At 54.2% G+C, this 27,519-nt stretch overlaps 1 protein-coding gene across 2 annotated transcripts; it reads right to left on the reverse strand.

The window, feature by feature from the left end:
- Nucleotides 1–1,287: 1,287 nt before the first annotated feature.
- MIGA2 (mitoguardin 2) lies at nucleotides 1,288–26,835 on the reverse strand. 2 transcript variants are annotated; one of them, XM_066366944.1, is made up of 16 exons: nucleotides 26,760–26,835; nucleotides 23,612–23,851; nucleotides 23,170–23,380; nucleotides 22,220–22,332; nucleotides 20,467–20,584; nucleotides 19,958–20,094; nucleotides 12,374–12,491; nucleotides 11,090–11,190; nucleotides 10,420–10,535; nucleotides 9,352–9,424; nucleotides 9,127–9,213; nucleotides 5,621–5,719; nucleotides 5,192–5,326; nucleotides 4,405–4,458; nucleotides 3,612–3,728; nucleotides 1,288–3,313 (listed from the first exon to the last, which is right to left on the reverse strand). In XM_066366944.1, exons 2-16 carry the CDS (start codon nucleotides 23,705–23,707, stop codon nucleotides 3,107–3,109), a joined length of 1,782 nt encoding a protein of 593 aa, XP_066223041.1. In that variant the 5' UTR covers nucleotides 23,708–23,851; nucleotides 26,760–26,835; the 3' UTR covers nucleotides 1,288–3,106. The 2 variants fall into 2 exon arrangements, with proteins under 2 accessions (XP_066223041.1, XP_066223042.1); XM_066366945.1 differs by lacking the exon at nucleotides 26,760–26,835 and adding an exon at nucleotides 26,657–26,752.
- Between the last annotated feature and the right edge of the window lie 684 nt (nucleotides 26,836–27,519).

The raw sequence follows: 27,519 nt of genomic DNA on the forward strand, positions 1-27,519 counted from the left end.
TCCACCCCTCCCCCTCTCCTTCCTCTCTGTCTCTCTCTTCCCCTCCCGCAGCGAGGCTCCATTGGAGCAAAGATGACCCGGGCGCTGGGGATGGCTCTGTGGCCTCTGCCTCAGGCGCTAGAATGGCTCTGGACGCAACAGAGTGACGCCCCGGAGGGGCAAAGCATCGCCCCCTGGTGGGCATGCCGGGTGGATCCCAGTCGGGCGCATGCGGGAGTCTGTCTGACTGCCTCCCCGTTTCCAGCTTTGGAAAAATGAAAAAAAAAAAAAAAAAAGATATTCATTACTGACATGAGGTATTGGTTTTTTGTTTTTTTTTTATGTCTTTTTTTTTTTTTTTTTTAATTTTTATGAAGCTGGAAACAGGGAGAGACAGTCAGACAGACTCCCGCATGCGCCCGACCGGGATCCACCCGGCACGCCCACCATGGGGCGACGCTCTGCCCACCAGGGGGCGATGCTCTGCCCATCCTGGGCGTCGCCATATTGCGACCAGAGCCACTCTAGCGCCTGAGGCAGAGGCCACAGAGCCATCCCCAGCGCCCGGGCCATCTTTGCTCCAATGGAGCCTTGGCTGCGGGAGGGGAAGAGAGAGACAGAGAGGAAAGCGCGGCGGAGGGGTGGAGAAGCAAATGGGCGCTTCTCCTATGTGCCCTGGCCGGGAATCGAACCCGGGTCCTCCGCACGCTAGGCCGACGCTCTACCGCTGAGCCAACCGGCCAGGGCAGGTATTGGTTTTATAGGTAATCTTTGTACAGTTTTCTTTTTTTAACTTTTCGGTACATTTGAAACTTTTCAAAGTTAAGTTTTTATTTTTAAGTACCCTTCCAATAAAACTTGTAATGTCCCACTCCCTAGGAATACATTTGAAGAGCCAGCAAGCTCAGATCTGCTCTGTTCCCACCTGTCCCAGCCCCTTATTCCGGCTCTCACCAGCTCAGGCGTTTAGTGACTGGCCTCACCTAACACCTGCATCTTGCAGGTGTGGACATGCAGGTGTGGACAGAGGCTCAGAGAGATGCCAGCTCATCCAGATGCTGCCTGAGTTGATCCACACCCAGGCTGCCCACCCACACCTGTGCCCTTAAACATTTCCCTGGCCACTCCCCACCACCGCACCTAGGACCGTGTGAACTCTGACATGCTGAGTGGCCCCAAGGGGACTCAAGAGTCCCCATCAGGCTGCCCTCAACCCTTGCCCTCCTAGAACCTCCACCAACTGCACCCCAAAGAGCGAGTCCCCAGCTCTGGCCCGGGAAGTAGATGCCACACAAGGACACCGCCGCGTAACAACTTGGAAGGAAATCCTTTAAATCATTTATTTGACGCACAGTCGATGCACAGACGCTCTACCGTACAAAAGTTGGAAGCTGCAACAGGCCTAGTGCCAGAGGCAGTGCATGAACGTGTAAACAAAAACAAAAGGAAAATGCCACTTCTGTGTGATTGGGGAGCAAATCAGAGTGGGCTGGGGCCTGGGCCCTAGATTACATTCACAGCGCAGGGGAAGTGCAAATGAACGGGATGTTAGGGCGGAGGGCCACCCCGGGGTCCTTACCTCCCCAGGAGGCTGCGGGCATTGCACTGACTTGACCTTAACCTCAGAGAGGCGGGTTAGAGCCAGAACTGAGTTAGTGCACAGACATCCTCCAGTCTGGGGAGCGGGGGAATCCCGGAGGTAAAGTGGGCTCACAGATGATGGGCCATGCCCAGCCTCTCCCTCCCCCATCTCCTCTCCCTCCAGACACAACGGGCAAGATCATCCCACCCCTGGGACCTCTGTGCCGTTCAGGGAGAGGGACCCCAGCCTGAGGAACAAGCCCCCCAAATCCAGAGTATGGAGAACCTGGAGAAGTGTGTTTTTCTCACAGCCCTCACCCTGGACAGGGGCAGAACCTTAAAATAAAGTGTTAAGGCAATAAATAAAACATCCCAGCTCAGGTGAAACATGGTAAGAGAAGTGAGTATGCAGGGCTGACAGAAACCCTTCGATGTGGGGACAAATGACTTGGAACAGGTGCTGTCTGCCTCTATCTGTAGGACCAGCCGAGAGGCAGGCCTCATGCCGCTGAACGACTCCATCCAGCGGAAGACTGAGTGCTGGGAAGTTTCTTGTCTAGTAAGGGCCGGGGAGCTGATCCCGTCCCCCCCTTCTGACCTCCCCCAGTGTGGTCCCGGGGCCCCTCGCGCCTGGGGCCACCACCAATGGCAGCACAGGTGATAAGCCTGAAATGACTCCTGGTCAGAGCCTCCAGCTCCAGGAAGTGGGTGGGTGCAGGAGGGCAAGCCCCGCCTCCTATCTTTGGTGGCAGCAAAAGTGGGAGGAGAAATGACAGGCTATGGCAGGGAGAAGGAATGTCAGGGACAATGTCCTGGTTTGGTGCTTGGGTCTGTCAAGTGCCTGGTCTCTGCCCAGATGTGCGCACAGGGAAGCAGGCCCTCCTCTGTCCCCCCTCCCGATGGCCCCAGCCTGCCGCCCACCAGGGTGCCCGCAGCCCCACTCTGCGGCCCCCACCCTCCCTCTCAGGAGCTGCGAGCTCAAGGGCAGTGGCAGCGGTCAAGACTGGCCAGCCAATGTGCCTAGATTCTGAGACCTTCCAGTCTAGATTCCTTGTAGCTCAGGACCTCAGTGACCTTCACCACAGAGCCGACCCCCACCTTTCACTTCCACTTCCAAGCCACACTCGTCAGCAGCCACAGGGTGGCGGGCGGCTTTGGAGTCCCACACCCAGGGCATGCCAGCTCCGCCTGCCCCAACCCTCCTTACACCTTCCCTTCTCTCTCACCACCTTCTCCCTCAGGCTGCCCTGGCCACTGGTCCAGCCCTGCTTCCCCAGGGTCAGCTTAGGGCAGTCAGGCGGGCCCCTAGGGGCTCCATCCCTCTCCAAGGAAGTCTGCTCCCAGCCTTGGGGGTCCCCAGGTGATGGGGGGCAGGGCAAGGTTAGGGGCAGCTGCCCTTGGCCACCACGGCCTGGGCTCTGCTGCTGCTGCTGGCCACAGATGCCAGGCCCTTGGATGCCAACCCCAAGGAGGGAGGAGGTGCCTTTTCTACCATCACCCAGGTGGGCGAGGTCCTGACAGCCCCCCTCCCCAGCCTGTACCCACACTACTGCAGCTCCTCTGGGGGGCCATTCTCTCGGGGCAGCACGCCGTTCAGGCCGACACTGCTGGCCCCCGGCGCCCCCAGGTAGCCAAGCAGGATCTCACTGCGGCGCCGGGACAGCTGCAGGATGTCATCTGCCAGCGCTGGCACCGACGTGTAGCGCACGTTGTCCAGGTCAAACATGTCTCTCAGGTACTGCACGATCTGGTGCTGGGATACAGAGCTGGCATGAGGCCTGTCACCCACTGACAGCCTCCAGACCCTCCCAAGCCCTCCCCTTGACCACTGGGCCCCTGACTGGCTCTTCTGTCCCCAGGCTCGGGCCCTCTGGGGCCTCCTCAGAGCCACCGGGCCAGGTCCCAGGGCAGGGGGCAGCACAAGCTCTCTCCAGGAACCCCGCTGGCCCTTTCCTGGGGAGCAGGCCCAGGCCCTTACCCCACTCTGGGCACATTCCAGGGCTCCAGTCCCAAGGGCCATGGCAGGCAGAAGCCAGGTGCCCCCTGCTTACCTTGAAGAAAGCACAGACTTCGGCGAGCTGGGGCTTGGGTCCAAGGAAGCCAAAGGCCAAGACGGGGCTAACATGCTCCGATACGGAGTAGAAATGGGAAATGAAACCATCAGGCACCTGTTAGGGCGGCAAGGCTGAGGCTGGTCATCTCCGAGGGCTGGGCTTGAGAGGGAGACCTGGTCCACTGGGTAACCCTGGGCAGGTGACTGGGGAAGGCCGCGTTTTCACCTCTGCAGAATGGGGTAACCTCAAGGACTGCTCAGGGAGGGGCCTGAGATGAGCTCAGCACAGGAAGTGCCCAGAGTGTGTGGTGACGGCAGCTGGTATCAGCTGGGCAGCACAGCACGGCTGGCAAAGAGGACAACAGACTGAAGCCTGGACGGGCAGCCAGCTGCCACCGGGAGTACAGATAACGGCAGCCCGACGTGGACGGTGTGCTCTGCCTGCTCCTGGAGTAACCCACGCCACCCACACCCCCCTAGCGAGCCAGCTGCCATGCCTGCCTGTGCCCTTCCTCCCTGTAAGGATGCCCTCTCCTCGCTCTGCTGGGCCCTGCAGGGTGAGATGAAAATGCTCGGGTCAAGGGAGAGGGACTGGCAGGACAGATGGCCAGTGCTGTGACAGAAGCCGAAAGGGGCACCAGGCGTGGGGCTGCGCAAGGCTTCCCTGCACCAGCCCCACTCTTCTGCCCGCCCGCCCTGGGGCCAGCACACCCGAATGGAAGGTCAGCTAAGCTGGTGCGACACCCAGAGCCCCCACACAGCACCACCTGGGTCCCCGCCAGGTCACTCACCATCAGCAGCCTCCTCTTGGCTTTGAGGACTGACCAGCAAGCAGTGGCCAGGGCCTAAGTCAAAGACAGGACCAATGGGTGCCAGAAGAACAGGTGGGGCCGCAGCCACCCCCACACCTGGGACTAGCCCTGGCCCCCAGCAGGGAGACAGGGCTGGGTGCCCGAGCTCTATTTCCCTCCCCCAGTTAGGAATCAGGTACACCTAAATCTGAAGTTGACTCTAACGCTTATCCCTGCAGGCCCCTGGACTAGCCACTGAGCACCGCTGGGCCTCAGTTTCCTGATCTACAGAGCGGCTGTGAGCCAGCACTCCATCTCATTCACGGTTGTGGAATCCATGGTGACCGCCAAGAAACGGCCCGTGAAGACCAGCCCCGCCTGCTCCAGACCCCCCTTGGCCACCTGCATGAATTCTGGAGTGGCATGCCTGTCCCGCAGGGGCCCTGAGCTCAGTGTTCTCCTGCTGTTCCTCTTCTTTCCCATATTTTAACTTGATTTAACAGGATGCATTAAAATTTAATAGCATTACACGAGCACAGAATGAGCAGAATTGAGTGAGTGAAACCACAGTGAGGAAGGCACGCACACAGGTCACGGTTTGACCATCTAGAGCAACGGGGTCCCTGGGGAGCTTCCCCAGGGCAGGAGAGGCTACCCAGCGGGGTGGCTGCTGTCTGATGGGTAGGGGGCCCAGCCTCAGTACCCAAAGCCAAGGATGGAGGGAATCAGAGCCCAGGCCAAAGTGTGGGCTCATGTGAGTGTGTTGGGAGTGGGGGCAAGCACCTACTGTCTCCTTGAAGCTGTCTGACAGCCAGCGGTTCCTCAGGACAGCGAGAACAGAGGATGGGGGGTTCTCCAGGTCCTCAAAGGCGTCCATGAGGATAAAGTCCAGCACGATGTCAAAGAAACTCATGCACACCACCTGCAAGGGACAGGCTGCCCTAAGGCCAGGGGCCCGAGCTGCAGGGCCACTAACCAGATGTGTGGAATGAGGCCAGAGGGGGCCAGGGCCATCTGTTGAGGGCCACATAGATAAGGAGACACTGCTCTGCAATGGGCTGGAGCCATCTCTCCGCGGCCTGGGCCTAGGGCAGGACAGACACTAGGGGCTTGTAACAGTGATGGAGCCGTCTCAGAACCTCAGAATCAAGGCTGAACTCAGTAATGGCCCCCCTTCCTGCTCAGGGTCTCGGGTACGTAGCACGAACAGACTCACCCCTCGGCCTTCCAGCTCCAGCCGCGTGCTGGCCCAGGTCTCCGGCCGCAGGGCATAGCTCAGCATCTCCTCATAGCTCTCCAGGAAGCCTTTGGGGCTCTGGGGGGAGAAGTGCAGTTGGCTCTGGTCAGGGAAGACGCCCCAGAACCCAGACGGACTAGATCCACAGGGACAGGCTGGCCCGCAGGTGGGGACATGCCACGCAGGGCCAGGGCCCATCCTTGAGCAGCAGCCATGGAGAAAATGAGACAAGAAGGGTCCCTTGTCCAGCTCAATGTACTTCTGCAGAAAGCAGGGTGTTTCAGGACAGATCCAATGCCAGGTGCTCAGCGACGTCGCAGACCAGCTCCTTCCTGAGCACCTACTGCCTTCTAGGAGGTGTGCACACACTACAGTAGGAGTTCACTTTGGGAGGACGGGTAAGGACATGAGGTTGAGTCAGGCAGCCAAAAGCCAAAGCGCTATGACCCTGAGCCTCATTGATGAAATGGGAGAAGCTACAGCCCCACACCCAGGGTTTTCTGGGTGAGTCTCTGAGCTCATGCACGTAACACAATCAGCCTAGTGCCTGGACCTCAGCAATAAATAGTGTATAAGACTGCGGCTGCTGCTCGTAAGGCTGTCAGCACACAGGACAAACTTCACTCTCTGGGGCTGGGAGCTTCAGCTGGGGCACAATCTGCAGGTGTGGATGTGCATTTATGGATGTGGACAGCTAGGACGTGCCAGGGACTGATGTGATAGGGATCAACTCATTTAGTTTGTACGATCCTACGAGGGGCATTCTGGTACTAACACCCACTTTACAGATAAGAACACTGAGGCCTGACCAGGCAGTGGCGCAGTGGATAGAGCGTCGGACTGGGATGCAGAGGACTCAGGTTCGAGATCCCGAGCTCGCGAGCTTGAGCTCAGGCTGATCTGGTTTGAGCAAAAGCCCACCAGCTTGAACCCAACCAAGGCCACTGGCTCCAGCAAGGGGTTACTTGGTCTGCTGAAGGCCCACGGTCAAGGCACATATGAGAAAGCAATCAATGAACAACTAAGGTGTTGCAACGCACAATGAAAAACTAATGATTGATGCTTCTCATCTCTCCATTCCTGTCTGTCTGTCCCTGTCTATCCCTCTCTCTGACTCACTCCCTGTCTCTCTCTGTAAAAAAAAAAAAAAAAAAAAAAAAAAAAAGAACACTGAGGTTCCAGGAGATCAGTGATGTGTCCCAGAGCCAGTTAGGGTGGAACTGACACAGAGCAGCATAGACAGGCTGATGCTATTTATACAGAACCATGGGCGGAGGAGGCGCCAGACCAGTGTTCCCCAAAATGTGTGGGTTGGAGCTCTCCGAATAATAAGGAGAACAAGGCACCCCATAGGCAGAACGTGGATGGATGGGCCATGCTGAGCAGGGGGAACCGAAGAGCCTCTGGGTAAGGGCCTATGGGATGAGTCGGGTGAAGCCACCGGAGGGAAAGAGCTGGCTGGCGGGGACTTAGAAGACAGGTGACCAAGGCAGGGGGGAGGGGAGGGACGGGAGCTTTCATATACTGATACATGTTCCATTTCCTAACCTGGGCACCAGGTACACAGCAGTTCAACTTTTCATTCATTAAACCCCACAGTTAGCCTGACTAGGTGGTGGCGCAGTGGATAGAGCGTCAGACTGGGATGCCGAGGACCCAGGTTCGAGACCCCGAGGTCGCCAGCTTGAGTGCGGGCTCATCTGGTTTGAGCAAAGCTCACCAGCTTGGACCCGAGGTCTCTGGCTCAAGCAAGGGGTTACTCGGTCTGCTGAAGGCCCGTAGTCAAGGCACATATGAGAGAGCAATCAATGAACAACTAAGGTGTTGCAATGAAAAACTGATGATTGATGCTTCTCATTTCTCTCTGTTCCTGTCTGTCTGTCCCTATCTATCCCCTCTCTCTGACTCTCTCTCTCTGTCTCTGTAAAATAAAAAAAATAAAAAAAATAAATAAATAAATAAATAAAATAAAATAAAATAAAATAATAAAATCCCACAGTTACGTTTCTATACTCTCATACGTACATCTTACAGTCGAGTTGCTAACGAAGAATCGAGAAACAGTGCGCCAGGCACAGAGGGATCCGTGTGTGCAAAGGCCCCAGTCAGAGAAAGTGCGAGGGGCCTAGAAGCCTGGGCCCTTCAGTGTGCACAGGGCAAAGTGCCGATGTGGCCGGCCCAGGTCTCCACACCAAGGGCAGCGGGTGACAAGATCAGAGGTGGCTTTAGAACCATGACTGGCATGTGAGGAGAAAGGACTGGGGGGAAGAGGCAGGTTCGAAAGCTTTACTCAAACCCATTAAAGAGAAGACACACAAGTGGCCAATAGACATGGAAATGTATGCAACCTCATTATCAAAGAAACATCAAGCACGAATAAAATAAAGATTAAAAGATGATTAATAGCCTGACCAGGCGGTGGCGCAGTGGATAGAGCGTCGGACTGGGATGCGGAGGACCTAGGTTCGAGACCCGGAGGTCGCCAGCTTGAGCGTGGGCTCATCTGGTTTGAGCAAAAGCTCACCAGCTTGGACCCAAGGTCGCTGGCTCGAGCAAGGGGTTACTTGGTCTGCTGAAGGCCCACGGTCAAGGCACGTATGAGAAAGCAATCAATGAACAACTAAGGTGTCGCAACAAAACACTAATGATCGATGCTTCTCATTTCTCTCTGTTCCTGTCTGTCTGTCCCTAGCTTTCCCTCTCTCTGACTCTCTCTCTGTCTCTGTAAAAAAAAAAAAAAAAAAGATGACTAATATCTAGTACTGGCCAGGAAGTAAGGAGACACTCTTACACTGCTGGTGGGGACACTGACCAGATCTGCCAGCTTTTTCAATGTCCTGGTGTTGCCATGTCTAGGGCTTTGCCCCACAGAACACCTCACAGGTACCTAGAGAGACCTGTAAGAGACTGATTATAATAGTGGTGTCTGTGACCATGAAAAACCAGGCACAAACCAAACGGCCATCCATCGGTAAACTGGCGAAGCCACAGCCAGGCCCCCACCAGGATGTGATAATTCGTCAACATACCTGCACAGACTGACACGAAAACATGAGCAAGACACACGCCTACACAGCAAAGTAAAGCTGCATGACAGTCCACGGGGCAAACCCGAGCCCTGGAAATTAGGGGTCACAGTCCATGAAACTGAGCAGGGCACATATCAGACCGTGAGCAGGGGTGCCCCCCGGCAGGGAGGGTTCGGGGAGGCCTTCTGTGCTTTGTATTTCACAGCTGGTGAAATTTGTGGAACTGTGTTATATTGTAATCAGAAATAAAAAGCAATACAGATCCATATTTTTCAAAATTAGCACGGGAAAAAGCACCCTTTCCCAGCTCTCCTACAGGATCAAGTCCGAATTCCTCAGCTGGACTCAGACAGGACTTTTTTCTTCATAGAATCAATTAAAAGCTTTTTAAAAAACAAAAATAAAATAAGGCGAGGGAGGAGAAAAACTTGAGAGGAGAGCCCGCACCCCAGCTACCTTCTCGGCCTTGGTCATTAGTCCCGTCACCATCTGCCGGCCGACCTCCCCGAAGAAACGCTGGTTCCTCTGGTCCACCAGAAGGCCCTGGGGAGTAAGGGTGCCCGGTGAGCTCCGGGCTGGCAGCCCGCAGCCAGGAAGAGGGCAGCGCGATGCGGTAAGCAGGTGCCCCATCTGCATAGAGCCCGTGCGCTGTGCTCCCCAAGCCTCCAGCACCACACCCACCTCAAATGCCTGCCGCACACAGTGCAGCTTGGCCAGGAAGTCCTGGTCACTGTAGCAGCCCAGCAGCTCTGTCCTGAGGGAAAGCACAGACAGTCACCCCACTGGGCTTCAGCTGGTGATGCCCCCGTGGGGTTCTGGGCAGAGCCCCAGGTGGCCTGGCAGTGTGACTTTGGGCAGGTGTCTGCCCCTCTCTAGGTCTCAGTCTCTTCCAAACCAGAAGAAGAGGCGTTACTGCCTGACCTGTGGTGGTGCAGTGGATAAGGCACCGACCGGGAAGGCTGAGGTCGCTGGTTCAAAGCCCCAGGCATGCCCAGTCAAGGCACATATGAGAAGCAACCACAAATTGATGCTTCCCACTCCTCCTCCTGCCTTTCTCTCCTCTCTCTAAAACCAATAAATAAATAAGAATATAAAAAAAAAAAGGGGCATTGGATGCTTCCTGATGACATGTCAGCCCCTCAATAACCCTGGGCACAGCTATCACTGGGGGTCAGGCTGATCTTGGCCTCATTTAGGCCCCAATTAGCGAAGAACGGGAACGGACGACTGCCCCGACTTGGCTGCGCCCACCCTGGCCACCCTGGACCGAGAGGGCTGCCCTTCGTCCCAGTCACCGCAGCTTTAGCCGGGGCTCGCAACCATTTCAGCCAGTGAACTTTGAACACACAAACCTTAAATTTGGGCTCATGACCAAAAGCCAAGTTCTGAGTTTCATATTATACTGAAGGATTAATTTAAAACAAATAAGAAACCTAAATATACCAGAGAAAGGGTTGCATCAGGACATGGGGCTGAGGAAGAAGGCCCCCCGTGTTTCTGTGGCCGGCCCCCTCTGAGAACTCAGAACGAGCATGAAATACTGTTACTTTATTAATCATATTAATTTGGCATTGTTAGCTCCAGACCTGCCTGTCTTGGTACTCAGGGCCACCCCGGGCCCTCTTCGGTGGGGCAGGAGCTGTGGCCAGCTCATCGCGGCCCTCACAGGGCCTGGCCCAGCTGAGCCCTCCCCAGAGAGGGCTGGCTTCACCGGCCTGCCCCTGCCCCCAGCCTCCCACCCGCGCTCACCTGAGGGTCCGGCACAGCACCTTGCCTTCCTTCACCAGCTGCAGGGCATCCTCGTAGGCGGCGGCGGGCCTGGAGAGTAGAACTGGGTAATCTCCGACCTGCAGGGACTCAAAGAGCTGGGGAGGGTGCGAGGAAGAGGAAGGGCACGTCACAGCCCGTGTCAACAGCACCCCGGGGGGAGGGCCGTGCCCAGAGAACACCCTAGGGGCCGACCTCTCAGAGGGGATGTCAGAAGGCCTAGGTTCAAGTCCACTTCTGACCCTCAGTGCTCCTGCCCCCACAGGCTCTTCCCAGAGGGACCGTCTCCTGGACCCGGGCTCCTGTCCTCTAGCCCAGGCCAGGACGCCTGGCACACATGCCATGGCAGGAGACTGATGCCAAGCCACGCGCAGGTGGCACAGAAAGGGTGAGGTCAGCATGGGCTGGGGGCAGTGGGGACAGAGACCCCTGCCCTCACCCTTAGGACCCATGACCCCTGGATCTCAGGTCTCCTCGTCCCCAACAACTGCACGGGTCCCCGGGAAGCAGCACTTGGTGACTGCCAAATCCTGTTCCTGTCGGAGGAAATGGCTGCACTTTCCCATGACCGTGCTCACCCCGGGGTCACACAGAAGCCCGGCCTTCACTCCACCCAGCCCACTGTGTCCATCCATCCACCTCCATGCGTCACCTCGGTGGCAGAGAAGAAGGAGTCCTCCGAGGTCAGGCTGTCCTCATCGTCCGCCCGCAGCCGCAGCGAGCCCTCGGTCAGGGGCAGCATGAGGGTCCGCTCTGTGAAGAGCAGGAAGGGGAGGGCTGAGCTGCAACCCCGAGAGCTCCGAGAGGGGGGCACGCACTCAGAGCCTAGAACACCCAGTTCCGGGCAGATGACGCAGAAACCGCGAAGCTCCTATTGACTGAGCCCTTGTGCGTGAAGACCCCGGGCCCGCTGCCTCAAATGAATGGCCTCCTTCAATCTTAAGACATTCTCAGAGGTGGACCCAGTTGGGTGTGGAAACGAGGCTGCTCAGGGGACCAGTCCACGGCCATGCAGCTGGACCCTGAGGCCTGGTGGCCCCTGAGCTCTTCTGGGGCAGACTCTGCTGTGTTATGTGGCCCTGGGCAAGTCACCTCCCCTTTTCTGACAAGCGGAAACTGAGCCACTGATAACAAAGGGCTTGAGGAGCCCGCGGGCCACTCACTTGATGCTCAACATCCTTACTCACCTAAGGGCTGAGGGGGTCTGGGCCTTCAGGGCACTTAGGAAAGGCTTGTGAAACAAATAAGCAAAGCCACAACCCCAAAAGTCCCAGCAACCTTCTCTGCCCCATGTGGACACTGGAGGAAACGGGCCTCCTCTGACAGGCAAAGCCACTCCAAGAGAGGCTGCGGGGAAATGTGTCGCCCTGGCCAGCCCTTGCTAAGACTGTGCCGTCTCTGGTAGAGCGGGAGCCAGACCTCAGGAGCCTACTGTTCCCCTCGGGGCTGAGAGCACACAGGAAAGGCCCTGGGGGTTGTCAGCTCAGTGCACAGGGTCTGGTACCCAGCAGCTGCGTCAGTGATAAACCCTGTCTCTGCCCCGCTGGGCAGGGTACGGCAAGCCTTGTGTCATTGGTCCTTTAGCCTGCTCTGGGCTCACCTTGTGAGCCACCCCTTCCACCCACCCAGTGCCAGAAAGAAAAGACTCAAACCAAAGGCCTGGGACAGCCACCGGGCAGATGCTGACACAAGCCCAAGGCCTGCTCCCACAGGGATAGGGCCAGGGGCTCCCAGGGCCGCATCCCAGTCTGCTCCAGCCCGCACACATCAGGGAACACCTCTGCCCCTTCAGGGGCCTCAGTTTCCCCATCTGAGCAATAGATCAGGGGAGGTCTGAGGGCCCCGGGGATTCTCATCTGCCTAACCCACCGGGGGAGTCACGCCCAGCTGTCTCGCTGCCTCTCCCACACTGCAGCCTGCCAGAGGCCCAGCTCACCCAGGTCCAGCAGCATGCTGTCAGATGGGAAGGTGGACCCAAACTCCTCCTGGAGGTGGTAGGCTCGGTGCAGCAGGGACTCCAGCTTCTCCGCAAACTCGCGCCGCTGAGACTCTGGCTATGGTTAAAACAGCGACCATCAAGCCTGGCTCTCCAAGTTCCCATGCCAGCAGCCCCTTCCCTCACCAACAATGGGGGTCCCAGCCCCTGGGGAGAGAGAAACAGGCTCTGGGGCCATGCAGCGAGAGCACAGGTAGACCTGAGCCACCCAATCCAAGAGCCACCAGCCACATGGAGCCAAGGAGCTCCTAAAATATGGCCATCTCAACTGAGATGCGCTCTAAGTACAAACACACACCGGGTTTCAAACACTTATTACCACATAAATAAATAATAAGTCATTTCAGCAACTGCTCATGTTGATTACATGTTGGAATAATAATATTCTGGATGCCTGACCAGGCGGTTGCGCATTGGATAGAGCGTCGGACTGGGATGCAGAGGACCCAGGTTCGAGACCCCGAGGTCGCCAGCTTGAGCGCAGGCTCATCTGGTTTGAGCAAAAAGCCCACCAGCTTGAACCCAAGATCGCTGGCTCCAGCAAGGGGTTACTCGGTCTGCTGAGGGCCCATGGTCAAGGCACATATGAGAGAGCAATCGATGAACAACTAAGGTGTCGCAACGTGCAATGAAGAACTGATGATTGATGCTTCTCATCTCTCTCCGTTCCTGTCTGTCTGTCCCTAGCTATCCCTCTCTCTGACTCACTCTCTGTCTCTGTAAAAAATAAATAAAATTAAAAATAATAATAATAATAATAATAATAATATTTTGAATACACTAGCTTACCTAAAACATAGCACTGCCTGGCCTGTGGTGGCGCAGTGGATGGAGCATTGACCTGGAGCACTAAGATCGCTGGTTCGAAACCCTGGGCTTGCCCAGTCAAGGGACATATGACAAGCAATCCATGAACAACTAAAGCAGGGGTCAGGAACCTTTTTGGCTGAGAGAGCCATGAACGCCACATACTTTAAAATGTAATTCCGTGAGAGCCATACAACGACCCCTGTATGTTACACATTATCCAATAAAAATTTGGTGTTGTCCCGGAGGACAGCTGTGATTGGCGCCAGCCACCCGCAACCATGAACATGAGTGGTAGAAAATGAATGGATTGTAATACATGAGAATGTTTTATATTTTTAACGTTATTATTTTTTTTTATTAAAGATTTGTCTGCGAGCTAGATGCAGCCATCAAAAGAGCCACATCTGGCTCGTGAGCCATAGGTTCCCGACCTCTGAACTAAAGTGAAGCAACTAGGAGTTGATACTTCTCGCTCCCCCTTCCTGTAAAACCAATAAATAAAATCTTTAAAATAAATAAATAAATAAATAAAATTAATCCATCTGTTTCCTTTCCATTTTTAATGTGGTTTCTAGAAACTTTTAACGAAGATACGTGGCTTCCTTCTGGCAGTGCTGCTCTAGACCCGGCTGATCTGGGTTTAGACCTTGACCCCATTAGTTCTAAACTATGTGACCTGGGGCAAAACACTTCCCCATTTTGAGCCTCAGCTCCTCAGTCGCCCTAGCTGTCAACTGAGCTAACAGTGCCTACTTTCTGAGCTCCTAAGGAAACATGAACAAGATAAGGTATGCAAAGCACTGACCCATGGTGATGCCCAGTGTCAGATACTATACTACTTATCGTACTTGCTGTTGTCACTGCTCTGAGAGCAGCCAGGAGCCCGGAGCCGTGTGCGCATGGGCAGGCGCTGTACCCAGACGCAGCAGCCTGCGGCTTCAGGGACCTCCAGGCCAGGGCCTGGGGAAGAAGGGCGCACTGCTGCTCCGACCCCAGGCTCTTCTGGGCTGTGCCTGACCCAACTCTGTTTCCACAGAGGCTGCCAGATCCTTCACTTGCACGTAACCAGACCCCGGGGAGGAGACAAGGGCCGACCTGGGTCAAAGGCCACTGTGGAGAAAGAGCTGGTAGAGTCAGAGGACAGTCATGATGGACACGGCTACCTTTCACTGAACACCTGACCTGGACCAGCCTCCTGGTACCCCCCAAAGGCAGGTTTTATTATGATCCCAGTTCACAGAGAAAACTCCAGAAGGGTAAGTGGCGCGGCCCACCATCTAGAGCTGGGTCAAGCCAGAACTCAACCCCAGGTCACGGGAGCCCAGACCCACTGGCCACTCTGCTCAGTTCTCCCACAGGGTCAGACCCTGCTCCCCGTGGCCTGCAGACCGCTCTGGCTCAGATCTGCCAGCGGTCTCTGTGAAGTAACCTAGGTCAGGTAATAGTTTCTTAGCTATGACACCAAAAGCAGCAATGACCAAAGAAATAAATAGAGATATTGAATTTCATCAAAATTAAAAACTTTTATATTTCAAAAATACCATCAAAAAAGTGAAAAGACAACCTACCGACCTGGGAGAAGATATTTGCAAATCATATCTCTGACAACAGACCGGTATCTAGACTATCTAAACAACTCTTACAAAAAGACAAATGACTCAAAACTAAAGCAAATCACTGACCTGGAACACTGAGGCTGCCATTTCAAAACCCTAGTCTTGCCCGGTCAAAGCACATACCCGTTCTTCCCCCACTGCCTTTCTCTCTCTCTCTCTTCTTGCTAAAATCAATAAATAAAATAAAAAAGTAAAGCGAAGGATCTGAATAGAGATTTCTCCAAAGAAAATATAAAAATGGCCTGACCAGGCAGTGGTGTAGTGGATAGAGCGTCGCCTTGGAACGCTACAGTCCCAGGTTCTAAACCGAGGTCGCCAGCTTGAGTGCGGGCTCTTCTGGCTTGAGCACAGACTCGCTAGTTTGAGCGTGGGGTCACCAGCTTGACTGCAGGATCATCCACATGCTCCCAAGGTCACAGGCTTAACTCCAAAGGTTGCTGACTTGAGCCCAAGGTCACTGGCTTGAGCAACCTTCAAGACATGTATGAGAAGCAATCAAGGAACAACTCAAGTGATGCAACTTTAGCCTGACCTGTGGTGACCTGGAACACTGAGGTCGCCGGTTCAAAACCCTGGGCTTGCTGGTCAGGGCATATATGGGAGTTGATGCTTCCTGTTCCTCTCCCTTTCTCTTTCCCTTCTCTATCTGTCTCTCTCTCTGTCTCCTCTCTAAAATGAATAAAAATCTTTTTTTAAAAAATTAAATAAATAAATAAAATAAAGTGATGCAACTTTAGTTTGATGCTTCTCATTTCTACCCCTTCCTGTCTCTCTCAAAAAAACACACAAAAAAGTCAGATAATAACAAGTGTTGGGGAGGATGTGGAGAATCAGAGCCCTCGCACACTGCCGGGGATGTAAAAGGGTGTAGTTGTTTTTGAAAACAGCCTTGCAGTTCCTTAAAATGTTAAACTGAGTTACCATTTGACATAGCCACTGAATACATACCCAAGAGAATTCAAAATACCTGTCTGTGCAAAAACTTACACACAAATATCCATAACAGTATTATTCAAAAAAGCCCCAAAATGGAAACAACACAAATGTCCATCGAGCGATGACTGAATAAAATGTGGTATATCCATACAATAGAATATTATTCAGCAATAAACAGAAACAAAGCTGCCTGACCAGGCGTTGGCGCAGTGGATAAGGCATCAGATTGGGATGCGGAGGACCCAGGTTCGAGACCCCGAGGTCGCCAGCTTGAGCGCGGACTCATCTGGTTTGAGCAAAGCTCACCAGCTTGGACCCAAGGTCGCTGGCTCCAGCAAGGGGTTACTTGGTCTGCTGTAGCCCCCAGTCAAGGCGCATATGAGAGAGCAATCAATGAACAACTAAGGAACCACAACGAAGAATTGATGTTTCTCATCTCTCTCCTTCCTATCTACCTGTCCCTATCTGTCCCTCTCTCTGACTCTATCTCTGTCTCTGCCACACACACATAAAAAAAAAGATAAAAAAAAAGAAACAAAGCAGTGATCCATGTTACAACAAGAATGAACCTTGAAAATATTATATGAAAAGAGCCAGTCACAAAAGGCCACATATTGCCTGACTGGTGATGGCGTAGTGGATAGAGCATCAACCTGGGATGCTGAGGTTGCAGGTTCAAGACCCCGAGGTCCCTAGCTTGAGCAAGGGGTCACTGGCTTGGCTTGAGGCCACCTCCCCACCACTGTCAGAGCACGTATGAGAAGCAATCAATGAACAACTAAAGTGATGCAACTCTAAGTTAATGCTTCTCATCTCTCTTTCAAAAAAGAAAAAAGGGCCACATATTATATAATTCCATTTGAAGAAACATCCAGAATAGGCAGATCTACAGAGACAAAAAGTAGATTAGTGGTTGCCTAGGGATATGGCTGGAGGAATAAGAGAGCAGGTATGACTACTAAAAATATGAGATTTCTTTTTGAGGTGATGAAAATGCTCTAAATTGTGATTGGATGATATATCCCTACATCTCTGTGAATATACTAAAAGCCACGGACTTCTATAATTTAAACTGACGAATTGTATGCTATGAGGATTCTATTTCAATAAACGTGTTAAAAACTATTTAGCAAAAAAAATGCCTCGAGATACCAAGTGGTTTTGTCTGGATTAGAGTTCTGGGCATCAATAATACCAGGGACAAAGATCACTCGCTGAGCACCTCCTATGGGCCAGGATCACACAGCTGGCACTGCTGTCCCACCAAGGGCACAGCGCTCAGGGAGGTTGAGGGCCTTTGTCCACGTCAGATCAGAGCCTGAGCTCTTATTTTTCCCACTCTTTCCTATTTCTATAGTTTTCACTATTTTATAAGGAATACTTAATGTTTTCACAATAAGAACAATGAAAGTTCTATAACGTTAAGATGGAGTATTAGCAATCAACACAATTTTGGAAGTACAGCTCCTCCCTCCCTCTCCCTGCCCTAACACCCTCCATTACCTGCCCACAGAGAGGCGACCTGGAGCAGCTGTGCCCTAGGGCGCTGAAGGCTTCCTTGAACCTCAGGCATTTCCCAACCTTTGTGTCCCACAACTAGGCCGTCATGCCTGTGTGACAGGCCTCCGCGCTAACTATCCCAGCTGGGGTGGAGGGCACGCACACCAACTCCTTACAAGCTGTGCCAGTCCTGCCCCCATCCTGCTGCTGCAAATCTGTTTCCCAGACTCCCAGCCAACAGAGGCACAGGTGGAGGAAAGAAGAGGGTAGGAGCAAAGGCAAAGAAACTCTTCCCCTCACCCTGCCTCACACCACACCCCTGCCCCCCCATCCAAAGTGGGAACCGCCCCACTGGGCAGCCTCCGCTAGGCCTCGGGTCCATCGCCCAGGGACGGCCCTGGTGCCCGAGCTCTAGGCATACCCCTCAGGGGCTGGGACATCTCAGCTGCTCTCCACCTGTGTTACCAGTCCCTGGGAGTAACTGCCCTACTTTTTCTATTTTCTTTTCTTAAAAAAAATCATTTATTACTTTTAAAGAGAAAGAGAGCAAGGGAGAGGGAGGAACACGAATTTATTGTTCCACTTAGTTGTATCGCTTCTCGGCCTTTTGGCTAAGATCAAGTGTATTGTTCCACTTAGTTGTGCACTCATTGGTTGCTTCCTGTATGTGCCCTGACTGGGGATCAAACCTGCAACTTTGGTGCATCAGAACAGTGCTCTAGCCAACTGAGCTACCGGCCATGGCGACCACCCTTCTTTTTCAAAAACTGAAGTTGTTCCCATTTCCTGGCTAACCCCTGACTGATTCACCAGATGTTGTCAGTCTGCTCCCCAAAGAGATGCCCCCCCATTTGACCTCGCTCCAGCAAAGCATAGGAGCTCATAAGGGCTTTAAAAAAAAAATACAGAAAAACATCAAGAATAAAACAGGCCTGACCTGCGGTGGCGCAGTGGATAAAGCATTGACCAGGAATGCTGAGGTCACTGGTTAGAATCCCCAGGTTTGCCCGGTCAAAGCATATACGAGAAGCAACTACTACAACTTGATGCTTCCTGCTCCTCTCCTCTTCCCTTTCTCTCTCTAAAATCAATAAATAAAATCTTAAACAACAAAACAGAATAGAACAGAAACAGCCCACAACCCCACCACCTGTACAAAGCCTGCCCATAAGCCTGTGCTCGGTGAGAACAGTCACAGTGACGGAAGGCTCTGAAAAGAACAGGAAGGTACAGTGCAAGCCTTCTCCCCTCCCTGCAGACCGTCTCCTCGTAGGTCACTGTTACCGATCTCCGGTGCACCCGCCGGAGGAAAGGAAACGCACCCACTGGCCAGCAGCTACCAATGGCTGCACAGACCGTCTCCCCGTAGGTCACTGTTACCGATCTCCTGTGCACCCGCCGGAGGAAAGGAAACGCACCCACTGGCCAGCAGCTACCAATGGCTGCACAGACCGTCTCCTCGACGGTCACTGTTACCGATCTCCGGTGCACCCGCCGGAGGAAAGGAAACGCACCCACTGGCCAGCAGCTACCAATGGCTGCACAGACCGTCTCCTCGTAGGTCACTGTTACCGATCTCCGGTGCACCCGCCGGAGGAAAGGAAACGCACCCACTGGCCAGCAGCTACCAATGGCTGCACAGACCGTCTCCTCGTAGGTCACTGTTACCGATCTCCGGTGCACCCGCCGGAGGAAAGGAAACGCACTCACTGGCCAGCAGCTACCAATGGCTGCACAGACCGTCTCCTCGTAGGTCACTGTTACCGATCTCCGGTGCACCCGCCGGAGGAAAGGAAACGCACCCACTGGCCAGCAGCTACCAATGGCTGCACAGACCGTCTCCCCGTAGGTCACTGTTACCGATCTCCGGTGCACCCGCCAGAGGAAAGGAAACGCACTCACTGGCCAGCAGCTACCAACGGCTGCACAGACCGTCTCCTCGTAGGTCACTGTTACCGATCTCCGGTGCACCCGCCGGAGGAAAGGAAACGCACCCACTGGCCAGCAGCTACCAATGGCTGCACAGATGCACGATGCAGCTTTTTAAAATGTACGCATGGCTCATATCCTACACGTTCTACATCTTGCTTTTTATCACTTAATACATTGTGAAGATAGCAGCCTATCGGCCCTCATAACTTGCCTCGGCCTCTTAACTCTGCACAGTATTCCAGACCCAGCTGACGGGCAGTTAGTTTCCAGTGTTTCAAGTATTACAAAATAATGCTTCACTCACCGTCCATCCTAGAAAATATTATGTTTGGTGTACCTTTCACTTTATTTCTCTTTCCTGACATTGAAATAAAGGTTCACTGTAGAAAACCTGGACGATGCCCCCCCAAAGGTATAAAGGAAATACAAGACCCAGGCTGTGTGATCCACTCAACTACACACACAGGCTACTTCGCACCAGTCCTGCAGGCATGTACAGTCGGGATCAGGGTGAGCATCGCTGAGGTTTCCTGAGCGACTGCCAAGTGCCAGGCGCGTGCTGAGCACAGGATGCGCACGTTTGACTTGGCCGGACAGACATCCTGGTCAAGGGGAACTCTCGCGTCCGAGGGGCTGAATGGCTGGTTGGCAGAAGGTGGGCTGCATGGCTCCGTCCCAAAGTCTGGCTGCCCACCAACCTCTCCACAGCCAGGAGGTGGGGACCACCTACCTCAGACAGTGCCTCTGAAGCCGTCTCGGGGTTCCGGAGGCTGTCCCCCGGTGTGGGGGTGCTGCCACTGTCCCCCCTCTGCCCCACGCTCAGTGCCTGCTCCCATTTCTGCAGGGCCTCCTCGAACAGCTCCATGCCTGGGCGCGGGCCAGAGAGAAGGACGAGTCAGGCCCCCGCAGAGGGAGAGCAGCCGAGCCCACAGGGTCTCTCGGGAGGGGCTCAGAGGAGCAGGAGGGCAGGACGGCCTCAGAGGACAGTAACAGGCAGGACCACTAGACGGTCCTCATCACTTTTTTGAGGATGGTTAGTTTACAGGCCTCATTCCCATCAGCTTTGCTCCTACAGGCTGTCCCCTGTCCAGAAATGGCTGGAAACCACTGAACAAGGGTTTAGGGGAAGGGAGTTGAAAAGCAGCACCTGGAGAAGTGTCCTGGGCCTGGCCTGGCTCCTGGGAGGCCATTCCCCACCGCCCCAGCCAAGGAGAGCCCAAGCCACCTCCTAGCCAGTACCTTGTATGTAGAGGCTCTCGGCATTGCCATCGCTGGCGGTCACAGACTCCTCCGTTCCTCGGGCATCCCACGGTCCCGGGCAGGCGGCTGTGGGGCTGGATGAGTTCACTGCCACCATCTGGGTGCCAAGCAGTGCAAAACCCAAGGGCAAAGGTGAGGCCTTTGCAGACTCTCTGCAGGACCTGAGCCCCCCCCCCCCCCACTGCCCAAGCACGTGCCACACATGCTCCCTCCAGACGCCATCCTGGAGCCAACCCCCCCCCCCCCCGCCCGAGCACGTGCCACACATGCTCCCTCCAGATGCCATCCTGGAGCCAACCCCCCCCCCCTGCCCGAGCACGTGCCACACATGCTCCCTCCAGATGCCATCCTGGAGCCAACCCCCCCCCCCCCCCGCCCGAGCACGTGCCACACATGCTCCCTCCAGATGCCATCCTGGAGCCAACCCCCCCCCCCCTGCCCGAGCACGTGCCACACATGCTCCCTCCAGATGCCATCCTGGAGCCAACCCCCCCCCCACTGCCCGAGCACGTGCCACACATGCTCCCTCCAGACGCCATCCTGGAGCCAACCCAAGCATGGAGGCCACGTCCTCAGCAAAACTGCTGAAGCGAGAGGAAATACTGAGGCTAAGGCCCCATCCAGGACCCAGCAGCCTCCCACCAAACCGGCCCTGGGACCATTCCCTGCTCTGGGGCTCCACTACCAGCCAGGCAAGGAAGACTGAGGGAGCACCCAGCACGTACAGGACGGCCAGGGCCCACTGTCGCCCATGCCTCCCTCCCGCATGAGTGGCCAACTGCCCCAACAGGCTGTGGGTTCCTCCAGAAAAAAAGCCATCTCTTGCTCACTCCTGGGTCCCCAGGGCAGGTCTGGCTTAGAGCAGGGGCGTGGTGCTGACTGGATGAGTTAATAACTAGATGAGTGAATGAGCCGAAGTCATTGCCCAGTGAAAATAACCTCCCTCTTATCTCTGGGTCCTCAGCATCTAGCAGAGACCCTAGCGCAAAGCAGGAGTTCACTCAGTGTCTAATGAATGAATGAGTGAATAAACTTCATAGGTAAGTATTTTCCCCAAAAGACCATTATCTTCTCTTCTGCGCACCTATCTACCTTTTTCCTACTTATGCCTGGCACTTAGTGACTGTTCAATGACCATCTCTGAAAGCCTGCACGAATGGGTAATGAGTGGATGAATGAATGAACAAATGAGTAGATGAATGAATGAACAAATAAACAAATGACTGAATTAAATCTCTACTGCCCGGCCCTGACCAGTTGGCTCAGTGGTACAGTGTCAGCCCAGCGTATGGAAGTCCCGGGTTCGATTCCCGGCCAGGGCACACAGGAGAAGCACCCATCTGCTTCTCCACCCCTCCCCCTCTCCTTCCTCTCTGTCTCTCTCTTCCTCTCCCGCAGCCGAGGCTCCATTGGAGCAAAGTTGGCCTGGGCGCTGAGGATGGCTCCATGGCCTCTGACTCAGGCACTAGAATGGCTCTGGCTGCAACGGAGCAACGCCCCAGATGGGCCAAGCATCGCCCCCTGGTGGGCATGCCGGGTGGATCCCAGTCAGGCACATCCAGGAGTCTGACTGCCTACCCACTTCTAATTTCGAAAAAAATACAAAAAAAAAAAAATCTCTACCCCCTCTTCCTACCGAAAGTCCCTGAGGGCAGAGACCTGAACCTGACAGTAAACAGGAACAGAGCCCTGAGGCCATGGCAGGGACCCTTCACTCCTCCCCTGTTCTCACCGAGGCCAAGCTGTGGGAGGAGCCCGAGTGCTTGCTGGGCTCGATGGAGGAGATGCCACTCAGGGTGTCGTTGCTCTTGCTACTGGGGCTCTGGACCCTCCGGCTGGAATAGCCTGTGAGGAACAGGAGAGTGGGGGTCATGCAGGCTTCTCACCTAGCCTTGGTACAGGCCCTCCTTCCCTCCGATGGCCCGCCCTCCCCCTCATCTGGAGCCTGTCCTGACCTGCTAAGTCAGGATGACAGCAGAGCCGTGCACTTCACAGAGGGTGCTGGGCCTGCGCCACTCACTACTGTGTCCCTGTCACCAGCACAGGGCCAGAGGTCCGGCTCCTTTCCCGGCTCCTCCTTCCTCTGTTTGCCCTGTGCTGCTGGCTGAGTGACAGATTTGGAATTCTCCTCCTTCCAAACAAGGATTCAAGGCAACAGCTTTTTAAGATACACCAAATATGTATTTTTTAAAGTGAGAAAAGCAGAGAGGGAAAATCAGGTGAAGCCACAGAGGGGGTGACGGTACAGGGAAGGCAAGCGAGGGCTGGTGACAAAGTGGCTCCTGGTTTCCTAGCGGCCAATGCGAAATGGAAACCCAGCAAGTCAGAATTTCTCAGGTCTTGTTCTAAACGAATGTAAAAACTTTCTTTTTTTACAGTGTCAAGATAAAACTTCCTTTTTGCAATGATAATTCACAATGAAAATTCATTTTCACACAAGGTCCCAGGTAATCCCAAAGGGTCCCCAGATAATGAGAACAACTGACACCTACTGGACATGTGTCAGGTGACATCACCCACCAAATCCTTAATTATGCCTCAGAGGAGAGAAGAGGAGGTGCCACTGTAAACTCCGCTTCCCAGATAAGAGGAACTTGTAGACGGGATATCGCTAGCCCAAGTGACTAGGGCCCAGCTGGGACCTGTCTCCAGGTCAGGCCTTTTCCCACCACTCACACCTACCTTTCTTCACCGATGGGACCTTCCTGGCCATGAGGATGGGGAGGGGCACTGTGCCCAGATGCTCGCCTCCCATCTCGGGGCCGACCTGCTTCTTCCTCCGCCTTCGTCTCTTTAGCTGGTGGGCGGCCAGGGCCAAGGCCACAGTCCCTAGGGCCGTGGCAAAGAGGACCTTCCGCAGGCCTGGTGTCAACCGCAGCTGCGAGAATGCAGACTGCAGGAAAAGAGGGAGACAGCCAGTTATGCCTCCCCAGGAGAACTCCAACACTTCGGGCACCTGGGAGATATTTGCGACGAGGAACAGTGGAGAGGCAGCCACCTCAAGAGGAGACACCAGATGCCTGGACAGCAAAAATGGGGGCCCATTTTTCCCGATGCTCAGTGGCTCAGTGTTTCAGGGTCCAGAGTGGTTAGAGGGCAGGACCATGACCCACCCAATCTTTACCTGCCCAAAAGTTGTGTATAGGAACACAGGGATCTCCGCCACTGTCATGGCCAGGGCCTGGATCATGGACATGCCCTCAGTCCTTCGGAACGCCATGGCAGGACCCACACCCCAGGCAAGAGCCCTTGGGGCTGAGTGTTTCCAAGGAGAATGTCTTCAGCTGGTCGCTGGCTGGGTCCGAGGCACCATCCACGACCCAGAAAGACAGGAATGCACATACCTGAGGTTCCCTCCACAAGGCTAAAGAGACAGATGACCAAGTCAGACACAAGGACACGTGCACATAAACACAAAAAAATGCACACAAGAGTGCCCTGGGTAATGCCCTCAGTTGGTTAGAGCATCCTCCCGATGTGCAACAGTTGCTAGCTAGTTCGATCCCAGGTCAGGGCACATACAGGAACAGATCGATGTTTCCATCTCTCTCTGCCTCCCTTCTTCTCTTTCTAAAACCAATCAATAAACTTTTCATTAAAAAAGTGCCCTGGGTACTGAGGCAGGAGCAAAGCCTCTATCTGGAATGCCAGGCCTGCAACCGAGCTCTAGCACCCACCAGCAGGAAGGCAGCCAAATACCCCCCAGACCCTCTGCCCACCATGAACCCTGAGAGCAGAAGGCAGTGTCTCTGGCATGCTGGCCCAAGAGCAGACCCAGGGACTGGGAGATGGATAGGTCACTCTCAAACCTCATGGCAGCTTTGCTAAAACAAAATGCTCAGGCCTCTAAAAGGCTAGGCCCTTGACTAAGAATCATTATGGGGTTTTTCCCTCCCACAAAGCCAAGAATGTTTTACTTCCTGTGGACTGTATTATGAAAACAGCAGAGTATTTCCTGAAATAATAATAGCCACTACACATCTGTGTATATTTTGTGCTGAGTTGTTCACACACATTTCAATGATTACAATTCTGTAAAGTAGATACTCTCTACCTGCCTTCCTCCACCCTCATCAATTTCCAGTGAGAAAACTGAGGCTCACAGAGGCTGTCAGGAGTCCAAAGTTACACAGCTGGTATGAGATAAAGTCAGAACCTGGACCAGAATCTCTCGGATTTTAGATTCTGTGTCACACAACCCTTTCGCTAAATTTGATACGGAGCAGAAAGTGGCAAGCCCCAGAAGAACCACAGACTACCGGGCCAACTTTCCCCTAGGGTCTTCTGAGACCCTTCCAGGGTACCCCACTGCCCATTCCAAAGGAGCGAATAAGTGGCTTAACCACAGCCAGCCCAGTCCCCAAGATCCCGCAGGGTGTCCCTCCACCACCACCACCAAAGCCAAGGATGCCTTCAAGGTCTCCCAGGAGCTCAAGTAGAAGGAATACGCAGACCAGGACAGACGCTGTCTACTGGGGCCCGTGGCCAAAGTCACTAGACTAGCATAAGAAACATCTTATCCACAGTGAGTGGGAAGGAAGGACAATGCTATCAGTCTAGCTCTGGGGCTGGGCTGTGAGAGGGTGCTGGCAGGGAAATGCTCTAGGGCTGAGGAAACTGTTATGTCAAGGGTAGGAAGCAACCTCTCAGGAGGCTACAAATTGAGCTGCGTGATTGCCAGGGGTCAAGGGCAGGGTTCATATCATAAGCCACTCCTCTCATCCCCTTCAGCTGCCGTTTCCCCAGAATTTACTGCAGGCCAGGCTGAGGACAGGCTCTCCACAGAGGGCTCTGAGTCTAGTCACTCAGAGAACTCTCACGACAACAACTGTACATAATTAGAAAACTGAGGCTCTGAGAGGTAAGTGACCTGAGGTCACTAAGTAAATGGCCATCCCGGGGTGTGACCTCAGCTCTGGGGGATCCCATGGGTATGGTGTCTGCTGAGCTGCCTGCTTCAACTGCCACCTCTCTCTCTGTGCCACACCTGAAGGACTTCTGGGTCCCCAAGTACAAAGCTCACATAGAGTAATAGAGATTGAGCCTGACACATGCTCCCGGAGTGAGACGGGGCTGGGAGGCTGGATGTGTGTGCAGGAAAGTCAAGAGCAGCCTCTGCTGCCTCCACTGAGGGAAGGAGCAGCAGATGCAAGGTGACAACACCCGTCCCCAAGCCTGCTTCAGTCCAGGGAGGGATCCAGACCCAGCCCACTGTGCCCTTCCAACCCCCGGCACCACCAGGGTAGAAGCCCCCACAATGATGAGTCCATGGCAATGTCCCCACTCCATGGACACTTCCCCTCCTCTTTTTCTCTTTTTAAAAAAAAATCTTATCCATTTTAGAGAGGAAAAAAAGAGAAACATCGATCCACTGCTCCACTTTTCCACTGACTGACTCCTGCATGTACCCTAACCCGGAATTGAAGCCACAACCCTGCCCAGGAACTGAACCCGCAATCCTGATCAGGGATCAAAGCCTCAACCCTGACACATCAGGACAACGCTTCAACCAACTGAGCCACCTGGCCAGGGCTCCTCGGGCACTCACCTCTCCCGCCCTATAACCTTGGGGAGTACCTACTCATTCCACCCTCACCATGGCATTAAACACGCTCAGCCTGGACGCCCACACTTTCCACCTGGGCACCTCCTCCCTTGCCCTACGAGCCCATTAATGACTCTGGCCTTAGCAATCCCACTTTCCGCCCTGACCTCAGCAACAACCCTGACCCAGGCACACCCTTCAACCGCTCTCGGCCGTCTCAGTTCGTTCTACCCTGGGCACGTCACCAGGCCGAGCGGGCCGGGCACTGGGCACTGCTCACTGGACCTCCGCAATAGCCCCGTCCTCGGAATCTGCTCACTCCATCCCGGATCCCTCCTGCAGCAGCCCTGGCCAGGCCCCCGACCCTCTTGCCCCGACCCCCGGCATATCCTTGAGGGTCCTTCACGTCCCACTGGCGCCGCCCACAGCCGGCACACCTGCTCCTTCTAAACCCGGTACTTTCCCAGCCCTGCTCCGATGCCCACAACGTTCCAAGCCCAGGCATCTCCTCACTGACCGGGTACCTTTCGTTCCACCTCTCGCGCCGCCCACAGTCAGGTACCTGTTCATTCCAACCCAGGCCCTCTTTCTAGTACGACGGGGCCCGGACACCTGCATCCCTACCCAGTAACCCGCGCAGGCTCGGCTCCCGCCCACTGCAGGTTTCCGTCCGGGGCCCTGCCACGCCGCCCGACCGTCTGGCGGGCTCAGCTCCGGCGCCACTCACCCGGTATCCCATAGCTGCAAAGGGCAGCGTCTCCTTCCCCGGCGTCCGCGCAACCAACCTCTCGGCCGCTGGGGGCGTGGCCTTACTCAAGGACCCCCCCCCTTTGGCCAATGAGCGTCTCTGAACCTTTCCGCGCCAGCCTGTGGCCAATAGGGCGTGTCACGTGACCAACTTAATCTCAACTCTCCTTCTCCGCCTCCTAAGTGTCCTCTGTACGGTTGAGGCACGGAAGTGATCTTTTCTCTCCTATGATTGGCCAGAGGGATTAGATTGACACGGAAGGCTGGTTGAGCGAGGCGGTGCCGCTCTTAAAGGGACTGAGGGAATCAATAAGGTTTCAGAGGGGCTTTGTAGAACGAGCCCAACGTGTTTGACTACCTTTGAGTCCCCACAAGGACAAGTCCTTCCTGCCCTGCAAGCGCCCATTTTCAGATGCTACCGCCTCTGACATCCCACTGCATCTTTTTTTTTTTTAATGTTTAGAGAGGCAGGGGGAGAGAGAGAAAGAAACATTAAGGTGACCAACTTTTTTACAATGAAAAAGAGGACAAAAATAAATTGAAGAAAACAATATGGTAAATAAAAGAAACATTTTATTAATTGCAACAATAATACACTATAATATGATAAATGCATATCATTATAATATGATAAATGCATATTACATTTGTAATATTTTATATTGTAATTATGCTTACATGCCTATTAATTTTTAATAATAATTGTAAGAAAAAAGTACTCATTTAGATAATATTACCTA

This window comes from Saccopteryx leptura, chromosome 2, assembly GCF_036850995.1.
Source record: "Saccopteryx leptura isolate mSacLep1 chromosome 2, mSacLep1_pri_phased_curated, whole genome shotgun sequence".
In the NCBI taxonomy this organism is placed as follows: domain Eukaryota; kingdom Metazoa; phylum Chordata; class Mammalia; order Chiroptera; family Emballonuridae; genus Saccopteryx; species Saccopteryx leptura.